Here is a 13,023-nt window from a genome sequence, read left to right on the forward strand (position 1 = left end):
TTCATTAATTTAACTAATGAGTTTTTATATACATTTATTCTATCTATATTAAAAATTACGTATACTTATAGCTAATATTATTAATCAAAAGTTATTTTCATGGTAACTTTTCGTGCACATAAAAGAAATGAATTCATTCCATTCATTAACTTTCCATTTAATTTTACGTTCCAATAAAAAAAAATCAAATAAGTAAATTTTTAATAACAATTTAAAAAAAAAATTGCAAGTTCAATATGTAAGTTTAAAAAAAAAAATTGCTAAAATGGAAATTTTGAGCAAATATTAATGGTATCTGACCATACAAGACACCAACAGTTATAATTATTGACCTAATCGTAGGTTTCCAAAACCAAAATCGCTGAATAAAATGTATCTCATAGAGGTGTTTTACTCAATGATTTTGGTCTCAGAAACCAAAGATAAGTCAGATATGCATTTTATTAAAAATCGTGTGACATTAAATAAAAATTTTATAAAAAAATCTTTATGAACAAGTGAACTATTTTATAGAGTATGATAGATTCATAATAAAAAAAAATTACATTTCTTTCCCATATATGTAAGTACAATTAATTTAGCTATTTAATTATACAAAATAATGACAAAATCTAAGTACATTGGTAAAAGATATTTGCTAGCTAATTGATACAAAGTTTGTTAAACTAACCGTGATTTTCTGAGACCAAAATCCCCGTTTAAAATATATCTCTGTGTTGTCAAAGATAATGACAGAGATTTTGAGAAGCTCACGGTAAATGATACAACGAGATCTTTGTAAAATTATTTGGACCCAAGATGACAATTAACTGCGGTATTTAATAATATCGTATTAGTTTTTGTAAAAAAAATAAACTAGAAAAAACTCAATACTGAAGAAAAGATTTAAAAAAAATAATATATTAATCACTAGCTGTCGCCCGCGACTCCGACCGCTCGGAATTAAAACTATTGATCGCAGCGTAATGTTATGTAGCCTAAAGCCTTCCTCTATAAATGGACTAACCAACAAAAAAATCGGACCAGTAGTTCCTGAGATTAGCGCGTTTAATCAAACAAACAAACAAACTCTTCCGCTTTATAATATTAGTATAGATGTGAAATATTGATTATTTTGTTATATTTTGTGAAGTTTTTAATCTTATATATATAATTCTCACGTCACAATGTTAGTTACCATACTCCTCCGAAACAGATGATCGAATATTATGACATTTTATATTCCCGTTTTTAATCCCGCACAGACGGAGTCGCAGGCGATTACTAGTACTGTTATAATAGTTAGTTAATTATATGAACATTTTTAATATTTGAACGAACATGAACAAAATAATTATTTAGCCTTTTCTCAGTTCATAAACACACGATTGATAATATAACGTTTATGCTTTTAAAACATCACGCTTACCACTTTCGGGGTAGACATATATCGTAAAATAATATTAGTTTGCATAACTATATGATAAAATTGTCTAACTACTTTCACTAAGGGTCGCTTTAGTGGCCATTATCTCTGAGTACGACAGTACGGAGTTCATTGTGACCTGGTCGAGGCCTGTGGGTCTATGGTGATAGCTCGTTGTTCACCATTGTCCATTGACATCACCATTTGGTACGGCACTTTAATTTGCAGCGGTACACGCAGCTTCGTATTCGATGGTGCCTGGAAATAAAAAAAAAGTGGGTAAAATTACATATTACTAAAACTATAAATGCGATTGTTTGGATGGATGGATGGATGCATCGATGGATGGATGATTGTTGTAAGATATCTCCAGAACTGCTCAATGAATTTAGATGTAACTCGGCACACATATAGAATATAGTCTGGAAGAATGCATTTGCTACTTATTAATTTTTTTGTTTCAACGCGAACGTAGTCGCGAGCAACAGCTAGTATTACAAATGTGAATGTTTGTTAGAACGTATGTCCAGAACGGCTACAAGGATATTCATGAAATTTGGCATAAATGTAGTCTGAAAGAACACATAGGTTACTATTTTTTTAATTCAGCGCAGACGGAGTCGCGGGCGACAGCTAGTAGAAATATAAAAATGTGTGACTGACATGTATGGTGATCTCCGGCACGACCTCGTTGTTGATGACGCTGATGGGGTAGAGGTCTGGGAGACGACGACGTGCCGGCCGTCTCTTGCTGTGCACCTGCGTGTGCTTCTGCAGGTGGTCCTTGCGGTAGAAACCTGCACAAACAAATCATTACTAAATCTTACTTATATTATAAATGCGAATGTTTGGATAGATGGATGGATGGATGTTTCAATGTACATCCGGACAACTCACGGATTTTGATTAAATTTGACACACATGTAGAACACATAGGCTACTTATTAAGTTCTTTGTCAATTCCGTGTAGACGAAGTCGCGGGCAACAGCTAGTAAGATCGAAAACACTTATAATTGTAAATTGAACTTCATTTTGTGATTTTGGCAGTTGTAAAAGGCCAAGTTAAGTTGCTACAAACAGTACTACGTTTTAATTTAGAAAAAAAATTAAGGCGTTATCAATATCTTGGCCCCTAAGCTTTAAATTGGGCGTACTTTAGTTACAAAAATTTAACATAGATGGCGCTTAGTCCAATAAGTTTAAGTTAAAAAACAAAAAAAGAACTTAAGAGTCGTTAGATGGCTCTGGAAGCAATAGTTATTACTTGTTATTCTGTGAAATAAATAAAGAAGTGTAACTGACCTTTCCCACAAACAGGACAGAAGAAGGACTTGATACCGGTGTGTATATGAAGATGTATCTTGAAATGATCCTTCCGTTTAAAGGGCTTCGTGCAGTACTTGCACACGTACACGCGCCGCGGCACCGGCAGACCCATCTCCCCCATGTCTCCCATCACCGCCGCCCCAACCAGCTCCCCCTCCTCGCTTACATCCCCCAGAACATCACCGTTACTCTGCCTCGGCACCAGGAGCTCTTGGTCCTCTATGCTGCCGTTACCGAGGTTCTGAGGCTCTTCTATCACCTACAAGTTTAAATCGCATTTTCATACCAAAATATGACATCACAGTCTCGTCACCGCTGTGACGTCATCAAGAAATAATACTATTTACATAATGAACCAAACCATAATAGTTTTAAACACATTCTGTCAACAAGAATTAGGCATGTATTTCAAGCGAGTCTGTAGTTTTACATTACACTTTTAATTGGATACTTAATACACCTCAGGGCCACCGCCCTGGGCGAGATTTTTGCGTATTTATTCCCTTAACTTCAATTCCAATCAAAAAGACAAAAAATCTCAATAATATTGATGAAAACTATTTCATAATACCACAGCGTTAGATATAAAGGGGCGCCACAGCCTGCGCCCCCCCCCCCCCATGTAGGGCGCCCTGGGCGGTTGCCCTCCCTTGCTCTACCCTAAAGCCTCTATTGTACCCTCCTGAGGATACAACGAAAAACCCAACGTTCAAAATTCCCATTTTTTTTCTTTTCTTTGACTACCTCCCTTCTTGCCTTATTTATAATACAGCCTAAGCACGTGTCGCCCTAGGTCTTAGTGTACATACCTCGACATAGTCCTGGGAGCAGATATTCTCTTTCTTGGCCTCATGTGTGGCCCCGCTCCCTCCTCCCCCGCCCACCTCGCCCCGCTCCCAGGGCGTGCATTTGTGCCGCTCGAACTGATCGTTGGCGTAGAAACCTACAAACATACTTGAAATTATAACAAATAATACAACCAAAATAACATTATAAAAAAATATCATAGAAATATAGTTAAATGAAAAAAAAGCTTTCTTCTTGCTAGCTGATTTGTATGGAGGCAGCTGTTAACCCTTTAGGGGCCGATAGTCAAACCCACCTTCGTTACAAAGCGAGCACCAAATGGTGGGCTGTGAGACCCGCATGTGGACGTTGCCGTGCACCTTCAGGTGCTGTTTCCTCTTGAACTTGCGGTTGCAGATGTGGCACACATGCGGTCTTTCATCAGATGTTTTCCTGACCCTCGGCACTAGCATGTCTGTACCATCAGACTGTCAAGGAGAAGAATGAATATTAATTTAGAATTATATGAGACATGAAGTAAAATTTAGTAATCCATTGAATATTTTTCTACTTATTTTAAAAGTTAATATGTCAACTTATCGATAAAACATTACAGTGAAATTACTATAATATTATTGATACGATTGTAAAATTTGTAAAACATGACTTCTATGCAAAACGTAGATGTAACATACAAGAATAGTTTGCGAAACTGTGTCGGCGCTTAAAAGGTTAACTGACCGCCATGAGTAGTTGTGCCTTATCTCCGAGCATGATTTTGAGCCTTGCGATGCCGTCAGTGTCGCCCTCTAGCCGGTACGCCTGCAGGTGCACCGAGTTTATATGCGACAACAGTTGACCGTCGTAGTGAAATGCTGCCGACAACGAACAATTCAATATTGTTTACAAGTTTGTTTAACAGAAAATTATAGCAATTCTTTAAGTTCATTATTTTTATAAGAGAAGGGGGCAAACGAGCGGCGGGAACACCAAGGTGATCAACGACACCCATGAACATCTGCAACACCAGAGGAACCGCAGATTCGTTGCCGGCCTTTAAGGAAATAGTATGCTCGCTTCTTAAAGGTCCCTAAGTCGTATTGGTTTGGAAATACCGCCGAGGACAGACCGTAAACAGTTAAATATAAGCGGAGCGAGACAAATGTATGTATTTTCTATATATTTGTCTCGCTCTGACGCGACTGCAGAACATTGTTCGTACGATTCCGGATTATCTAAATTTAGTGACAAATATAATATAAAAAAAATTGTTAATCTGTGGGTTTCCATTGTCGACAAACTTGTATAAAATATTATCACCGCTTATCAAAAAAACAAAATTTCTAAAAGTCTGCACAAGAAAATTCTCTATAAAATAACCAGATGTTAAAAAGAGTAAAATTCTCATTTCCAACAACATTGAGTCGGGGTTATACTGAGATCTAAATCCCCTTCCCCTGTATTCTCCCCTAACAAGTACGGTTACTCCCTAACCCCTACTTCGCTCCCCCTCAGCATTTGCCCATGGGGATCGCCTAAAATAAGGGTGGGTCTGTAAGGTCGCTGGGGTTGTACGAGCTCCTTTGCCTCGACTGCGGCATCAAAATACGGAGACGATTATTTCTATTTTTGGCGGGAATTGCTTTGAAGTTAGGACAATAAGCGAAGCTTACTTACAAAATGTTCTACTATTGAGATTTCTCGTTTCAATATATATTCCACTAGCTATCGCCCGCGACTTTGTCCATGTGTTCTTTAACAATATGTTTTATACATCTATGTCATATTTCAGCGACATCTATGCAGCTGTTCTGGAGATACCTTCTAACAAACATCCATCCATCCATCTAAATATTCACATAATAGTAAGATATAAAGAATAAGAATATGTGAAACGATAAGCAGGTAAACTATAGTTTTTAAATTGACGGCAAACAAAGACGCTATATGCTGCCAAATCCTGCGAGACCGTGTGCATTTTAAAAGTCCTATAACGTATGTACGGCAAAAGCCACTGTTACTAAAGTCAACAAGGATAAAAAAACCTTTGCCTTTAAAACTGTGTTTTTGCGGCTATTTTTTTTTTACTTTTTTTATCTTTCAATTACTAAATAATAGAATGCACGTTTAGATGCTTTAAGGAATATTTTATTAGGCTGGACGATAACTTTGGCATGTGGAACAAAATGGTCATCGATCAAACATTGTATCTAGGTCAGGTCCGTAAGTGGTGGGGTTCGGTCAAGAGGCCCTGGGGAAGGGACGGACCTGCCGCTACATCAAGACCTACGTTAGTATTGATTTTACCACAGCTGTATATGTCTATTTCAGTTGTCGCTATGTGTATATGCGTGGTTGAACTTGCAGTACGTAATTAATAGGATTGAATTTTAATTTTACGGGTCCAAATGGTTAAGGAGTTTTAAGAGATCTTTTTATCAGGCCATTTAGCCCTTGTCAAAGTTCATTTGACATACCGTCAGGTTATAATAGTCTAGAATTTGTAATTAATTTTGTACTACTATAAGATTGGATGTTGTATTTTTTTTTAATTGTCTTAACACTTCTTATGTACGTAGCTTATTCGTTAAGTGTAAATGAGACCTATCCATTTTTATAACAACAGATTAACTACCAAATACTCTTAATGGTTACATAAGAAATTCCTTAGTGTACAATTCTGATACTGAATCTTCACTTAGAGTCTCAACACTGTATGGTTGAAGGCTAGGTCGTTAGTATTTTTATTCTAGTTTTTTGAAATTAGCGTGAACACAACTCCATGTCGACTTGCTACATTTCTCGATGTCGAACGCATGGGCGTTGCCTGGGGGTCGGTAGGAGGTACCTCCCTAAAGGCTTACCCTCCCCCCCTTAAATGGTGGAAACTCACGAGACCGGGAATTTAGCACGAGCTATTTACTACGTTGACGTTATGTATCATCCATATACCCAGAGGTTTACTAAGTATGGGCTGGTAAATAAAGTTTCATGTTTGTGCTTAAAATACTTCACTTTAGGGGTATTCTTGTACAAAATCACATTCCCTCTGTTCACGACCGATGTATTTTGTGACAGTACAAAGTGGTCGTTTTCATATCCCTATCATTTGCAAGTTAAAAGGTTGCAGACTTGCGAATGCATTGCCTAATTACGAACAATATTGTTCTGTACTAATTTTTCAGCAGTTATCTGTTAAAAGTTATGACAAACTAAGTAATCTCAGAATCTTACTTTATTTACTTATCTAGGTATAAAAGAAAGTTACTAAGTTTTCATTCAATTGCTTAATAGTTACTTAAACTATTGCTAAGTGTAGATTTTACATACAAAATCTAAAAGTTTTTTTAACCGGCAATTTTGTAACCGATGACCTACAAATATATTTAAAAAAAGCTATTATGTTATCGTCAATAACCCTTTATCAATATGAAATAATAAAAACAATACAACTAACAAAGATTTTAAAGAAAATTAAAATTGCCCCAAAAGGTGTAAAATTTTTAAGTTTTTAAAAAATGCCATTTATTTTTTTTAATACCCAGAGGGGAATTTTTATTTTATTTTTCTGGTGACCCTTGTGACCACCTATCCCCTATACCCTATCTTCCCCCTTCCTATGTACGTAACCTTTTGAGACACCCTGTATATAATGTTACATTGTAGACATTACCTGGGTAACTAATTATAATGCAATTTTCCTCGCCTACTTTGGTAAGGAAAATCGTATAACATGATATGAAGGTACAGTCGCCTTGGAGTACAGAAAGTGGAATAAGGTGATGCCATATTCACCTACTGCATACATTCATGAAGGTATTTAGTTTTCTATTTAACAAATAGTTCGAAAATAGTACACAACGGAACTAACAAACTAAAGTTTTCTAGCAAATTTACAACGAAATTTTTAAGGTCTTAGTGTAAATTTACTATGAGTACACTAAAACTTAAGCGTCATATTTAGTTAAAAATTAATTATTCTGTGGCAGTAAATGATATTTTTGTAGCTTTTAGATACTTCAAATATTGATAAACGATGATATATTTAAAAACAAAAATATAAACCAAGGTTAGAAAATTACGTTGCTTAGTTGCATTTTAATATAGCTCCTAACCGAGTTTCACTTTTTAAACTACGTCATAAGTAGTCAATACTTAAATGAATTTTGTATTAGTTTCCCCTAACGTTAAAAAATAGGGGAGACGTTAGGTACGGTAAGGTCTTCCATTGATATGGCTCGGGACACGACAGATAAAAAATATTTTTTTTTTAATTATGGTTTGAAAAAACATCATAGGCTGGAAATCTTTAAAAACAAAGATAAAAACTGCCATCATAAATTAAATTAGACACGTATTATGCCTAATTTATAAAACAAGAGCCTCCTTTAACCATTGTCTACAAATAATGTTTCCATTTCGAAACACATCGCGATATCGCAACAAAGATCGTGACGTCACTCCCCCTTTACCCACCACATTAACCGGTATTTCAAATTACCAACACATCGTGCACGGTCTTTGGATACTCCATTTGCGTAACGAACTCGACGCACGTCTTTCAAAACTTAGTCCGAATTCGCACAACCGAAACATTCGCAAAAACATGTTGCGAACTCAGAGTAAGAGAAAGACAACGATTTTGTAAATGTTTCAGTAGTGTAAACTTATGGTCCCCATTATCTACTATGGGTTTGACAATCTTCTACGTTAAAATTTCTTTATTGTATTGTCTGTTTTCGTATTGCGATAGTTCCCGCCTTTTTTGTCATCTCTTTATTAGATGCGTAAATTGACCTAAACACAATGAATAGACGTAAATCTTACTTCTTACTAATATTATAAATGCGAATGTTTAGATGGATGTATGTTTGAAGGTATCTCCAGAATGTCTGAACGGTTCTCACTGGAATTTAGATAGGCATAGATGTAGAGCGTAGTCTGGAAGAACACATAGGCTACTAATTGTGTTTTTTTTTAATACACCTAACACTATGTATAAGAATGTTCAATTTAGCTTAGAATACACTTTTAAAAATATACGTTAACCCCAACACGTGTTGTAATTTATTCAGAATTTTTTTTTCATTTCCCCCCTCTCCCCATTTACCCAGTAAATCTACCTACGCCCGCACCCAGCGGGATCCGTTCCAAAAAAGAGGGCACATTTCACCCGCCGAAAGGGGAGGGTCCCGGGTCCACGTTAAATGGGACAGCCGACTCCTTTTTTTAGGACAGGCTACATTATTTAATCTGTCCGTTTTCACTTTAGCAGAGACAAGTATTGTAGTTTTGATACGAGATAGTTTTTTTTGGATCAATAAGAGACGAAACCACAGATTACAAATGAAAATCCCAAACTTTTCATAGATTAATCATTACGTATTTCAATGTTAAATTTGGAATATAAAAACTATTTACTAAACTATCAGATAACCATAACAACAATCGATGATCAACTCTTTATAAATCCTTTTATGATATTACTGTACATATTTCTAAGACCGCAGACCCCCTATTGTACACCGAGGGGGGTCGTAATTGTCGCTAGGCATAAGAGCAATCACAGCGTAATAGCGGACACAAGGAAAGTTACCCTGCTTGTCTATTTATAGCACATCCTTTCCTTAGGGCAAACCACGTGAGATGCTATGGATTCTCTGACGCCATACGATTGGCTATTTCGTACTTTCTTTTTTTTTTCTATACAGATATCACAGGCATGAAAGAATAGTGCTAAATTTTAAATTAAAAAAAAATATAATAAAAAAAATAATACTAGACCTCTTAAAAGTCTTTCGCTTACTTACATTATCTTTTTTTAATACAAAAATTATTATAGAATTGCACAACTATCAATGGTGAAAATATGTCAAAAGAAAGTATAGTAAATACGTCATATTAATTACTAAAATTAGTATACTATACATCGAACCTCCACCTCATCCCTCCCCTTTTATGTGCAGTTTGTGCCACCTCTATTTTACCCCCTTCTAACTGATCCTGCTTCCAGTACTCTTATATACCCACAGTTAATACACATAGCTATATAAATCCCCCCTTTACCTAATGCCTGAAATTCGCAGGTTTGCGAACAGAACGTAAAAGTACATAAATATCTCTCTTACTGATTTACTCTGGTTCTGCACTAGAAAAATACTAAAAAAATTTTAGAACCGTCGTCCTAACTAGGATTGCCAATCGGGTTTGCATAGTGCAAATTCGGTCTACAGGGTGATGACAAAAAGAATGGTATTTTTGGCCGCCCATTAAAATAAAAGGGCGACGAGTTAATTTTTTCTTACACAGCCGAAAGAAAGATCTTACTAACTCACTCAGATTAATTAAATGTTCACTCAGGGAATGCCTCAATGTAGATTTAAAATAACTAATTATTGATTGACTCACCTAACCCACATTCGGAGCACACTTTAGTCTTTTTCGTATGGGTTTTGCTGTGCACCTTCAGATGATCTCGTCTTTTGTATCTCTTGTTGCATATGTTACAGACGTAAGGTCTCATCTTCTGGTACGCGCTGTCATTGATCACAGGCAAAGGCCTGATAGGCTGGTCACATTCAGACTCCTCCATTACATCAGGCATCTAAAATAGTAGATATAGTTAAAATTTCTAAACGATGTGGTAACCCTCGAAGTATTACATATTGTCCAATTCACGAGGATTTAGCGCTATATTAAATGCTGGATTAAAAATAATACAGCTGATAATTAAATCATTTGTATATGTATTATACAAATTTTCATCAATTAATCGATATAATTTGTTACTATTGGGTGTTTAAATATTATGCCAAGAGAAAAGATTTGTTCGATCTTCAAATAAATATTGAAGCTACCGTACCCATTTCAAAAATTGAACACCCTATATACAACTATGTCTTATGGTATCTTCCAACCATACGTTCATATTTACGTAAGCAAAGTTAAACCCACAAATAAAAGACCTTAAACTTGAATAACCTGGCTTACAAATATATATCTACAATGTAGATAAACTCTCGTCTCTACGGTAAATGCGAGGAGCAAAGTGCCTTTGGCCGGCTTAACCGTAGGCGTGCGTCGGGTCTTGCTGACCCTCCCGTCCCCCACAACCCACCTAAAGGCTACAGGGTGACTCATGTAAGCCCCCTTCGGATTTTACCTGCGCTTTAAGTTCTTTTACTAAACTATGCTACAGATTATATAACTGGCATATCAGGTTGCAATGTCAAAGCAATCCTGTTTAAAAAGTTCATTTCGTAATTCTAAAGTAAAGTAGGTGCAGTATTTATTTCAAAAGTACTGGTTGACCATTGTTCTAAATTCAAAATTCATTAAGTTCGATTTTTATTACAATCCTTTTGTCTATGACCTAACCTCTACAATCAAAAATGTTGAATAAAAAATAGCTTTATGAACTTTTTCATCGCATTAATCGTGTGAAATGTCACGTTCATCCGTCCGTTCAATACCCTTAAGGGGTACAAAGTTTTCGCTTCTTTTCGGTACTTCAAATATAACCAAATTCGACATCTTTACATTTATTAAATTAAATTATTTTAAGTCTTAGCACAGTACCACTTCGTAATCAGTAGTTTTAGAAAGGACCAAAGAATCGTCGACCATGTTACTCATGACCGTCACCGTGTGACATTTTCACGTGTTAAGGACCATATCCAAAATATACAATATCACTTTAAACCACTAACCTTGGGTTACTGAAGTCTAAATCTCCGTTTAAAACATGTTGTTATCTTTGTTTCGTCAAAGCTAATGACAGGGATTATTATATACAGAGATTTTGGATTCGGAAACCCATGGTAAATGCATGCATGCTGCATGGATACAGATTATAAATAAGTTTAATTACCTCCATTTTAATCTTAGTATCGCCAACGCTCCCAGAGACGCTGGTTATAATGGGTGTGAGGAATTCTTCTTCCATCTCTTGCTTGATGGTGACACCGTCTCTTTCCGCCAGCCGCTCCAGCATGTCGCCCAGGAAGTGCTTGTTATGCGTCAACATGTGCTTTTGTAAATGGTCTTTGCGGTAGAATGCTGTTAAGAAATGAAAAGATTCATTACACAAATGTACGTAGATGGAAAAAAAATGTTTTTAGTTCACAAACAACCATATGATATATAGGTTTTTCTAACATATAAACGACTTTACTAGAGGGGCAGTATTAGAGTTCATATATTGAAATTTACATTGAAAACCCAGCGACATTAAACTGAACTTTACAACCGTTTTGTCTAAGGAATCTCACATTTCTTTCTCGACCATGATTCTTGTTATTTAAAATAACATTCCAATTACTTTGTCTTAGATAAATGATGTTAATTATACGTGAACATATAAATGTACACTTACTCTTTCGACAAACTTCACATTCAAGTGGTTTCCCGCCGCTATGTATCGCGAGATGTATGTTCAGATGTTCCTTACGTTTGAACGCCTTGCTGCACACGTTGCAGTGGTAGGGGCGAACCTCCAAGTGCTCCTGGGTGTGGCGCTCCAGGTGTTCTTTGCGTTTCAACCTAAAGACAAGGTGTCCATTCGAGTATGCTATCTTGGTAAGAGACAAATCTTATAGATATTACATCGGAGATTTTGTTTTTTTAGTTCATAAATAATTAACGGACTTTGATGCAAAGAAAGCCCAAATTTGACTCAGGTCGAGCTAATAGACTAATTTTCTACGGCTTAGTTCTTTAGTAATTACATCGAAAACAAATAATTAAATCATCTTTTTCATCATTTATCACTAAGATTTTTACCATATCATTTTATTTTGTCGAGAATAGAAAAGGGCTGCGTTTTGGTGGAATTTATAAGAGGCAATTCTCTTGAGGTTGCGGTTTGAAGGGTTTACAGAAATGTCGGTAAACTTCTTCAGATAAAATATACGTCGGTGAATTTGAACTTAAGTTTGGGTTTACTTCGTTTCACGTTTCAAATAAAAATCGAATGTTAGCAATTTAAAAAAAATAATAGAATAAAATTAATATTTAATATTCACCACAATACTTAATAGAATAATATTTTAAACTTGTACTACATCTCCGCAATTAGAATCATTTCAGGATCACTAAGGGCCCCTTAGTGTTGATTTGGTATGAAAAAATCTTCACTAAGTAGTGCATTAAACATTTAACGTCTCAAATATTGCTATCCTTACTTTGTAGTGATATTCAAAAACTTATTGTGTTACCGTTAGTATTCAAGTTGCATAGAAAGCTATGTACAAAAACCCGATAACTGTAGTAATACCTAGCCTGCAGAGTGAGCCGACCCCCTACTACATGGTGCGATGACCCACCATACAGGGAGAGAGAAGGTTGGCTGACTATTTATGGAGGAGGGGGGAAATGAACATCAATTTCGTATTTCGTAGCTTATTTTAGATTATTCATAATGTACGTACTTACAACTTATATGTACGTACACAATAGCAATAGTAATTATAAAAACAAGCTAGTAGATCTTTAAAAAAAATTAAGA

General features: G+C 35.7%; 1 protein-coding gene across 2 annotated transcripts in view; it reads right to left on the reverse strand.

Moving 5' to 3' along the window:
• Positions 1 to 1,229: 1,229 nt before the first annotated feature.
• Positions 1,230 to 13,023, reverse strand: part of LOC106118928 (zinc finger protein 484) — a 14,564-nt gene continuing 2,770 nt past the window's right edge. For both annotated transcript variants that reach the window (XM_013313689.1, XM_013313690.1), the window contains 9 exons: positions 11,893 to 12,059; positions 11,389 to 11,576; positions 9,927 to 10,122; positions 4,260 to 4,393; positions 3,835 to 4,006; positions 3,542 to 3,675; positions 2,709 to 2,991; positions 2,069 to 2,202; positions 1,230 to 1,663 (listed from right to left, as the gene is read on the reverse strand). In XM_013313689.1, coding sequence (XP_013169143.1) covers positions 1,535 to 1,663; positions 2,069 to 2,202; positions 2,709 to 2,991; positions 3,542 to 3,675; positions 3,835 to 4,006; positions 4,260 to 4,393; positions 9,927 to 10,122; positions 11,389 to 11,576; positions 11,893 to 12,059 — 1,537 coding nt within the window. In that variant the 3' untranslated portion in view covers positions 1,230 to 1,534. The remainder of the gene's footprint in view (positions 1,664 to 2,068; positions 2,203 to 2,708; positions 2,992 to 3,541; positions 3,676 to 3,834; positions 4,007 to 4,259; positions 4,394 to 9,926; positions 10,123 to 11,388; positions 11,577 to 11,892; positions 12,060 to 13,023) is intronic.

This window comes from Papilio xuthus, unplaced genomic scaffold, assembly GCF_000836235.2.
Source record: "Papilio xuthus unplaced genomic scaffold, Pxut_1.1 DF827542.1, whole genome shotgun sequence".
In the NCBI taxonomy this organism is placed as follows: Eukaryota; Metazoa; Arthropoda; class Insecta; order Lepidoptera; family Papilionidae; genus Papilio; species Papilio xuthus.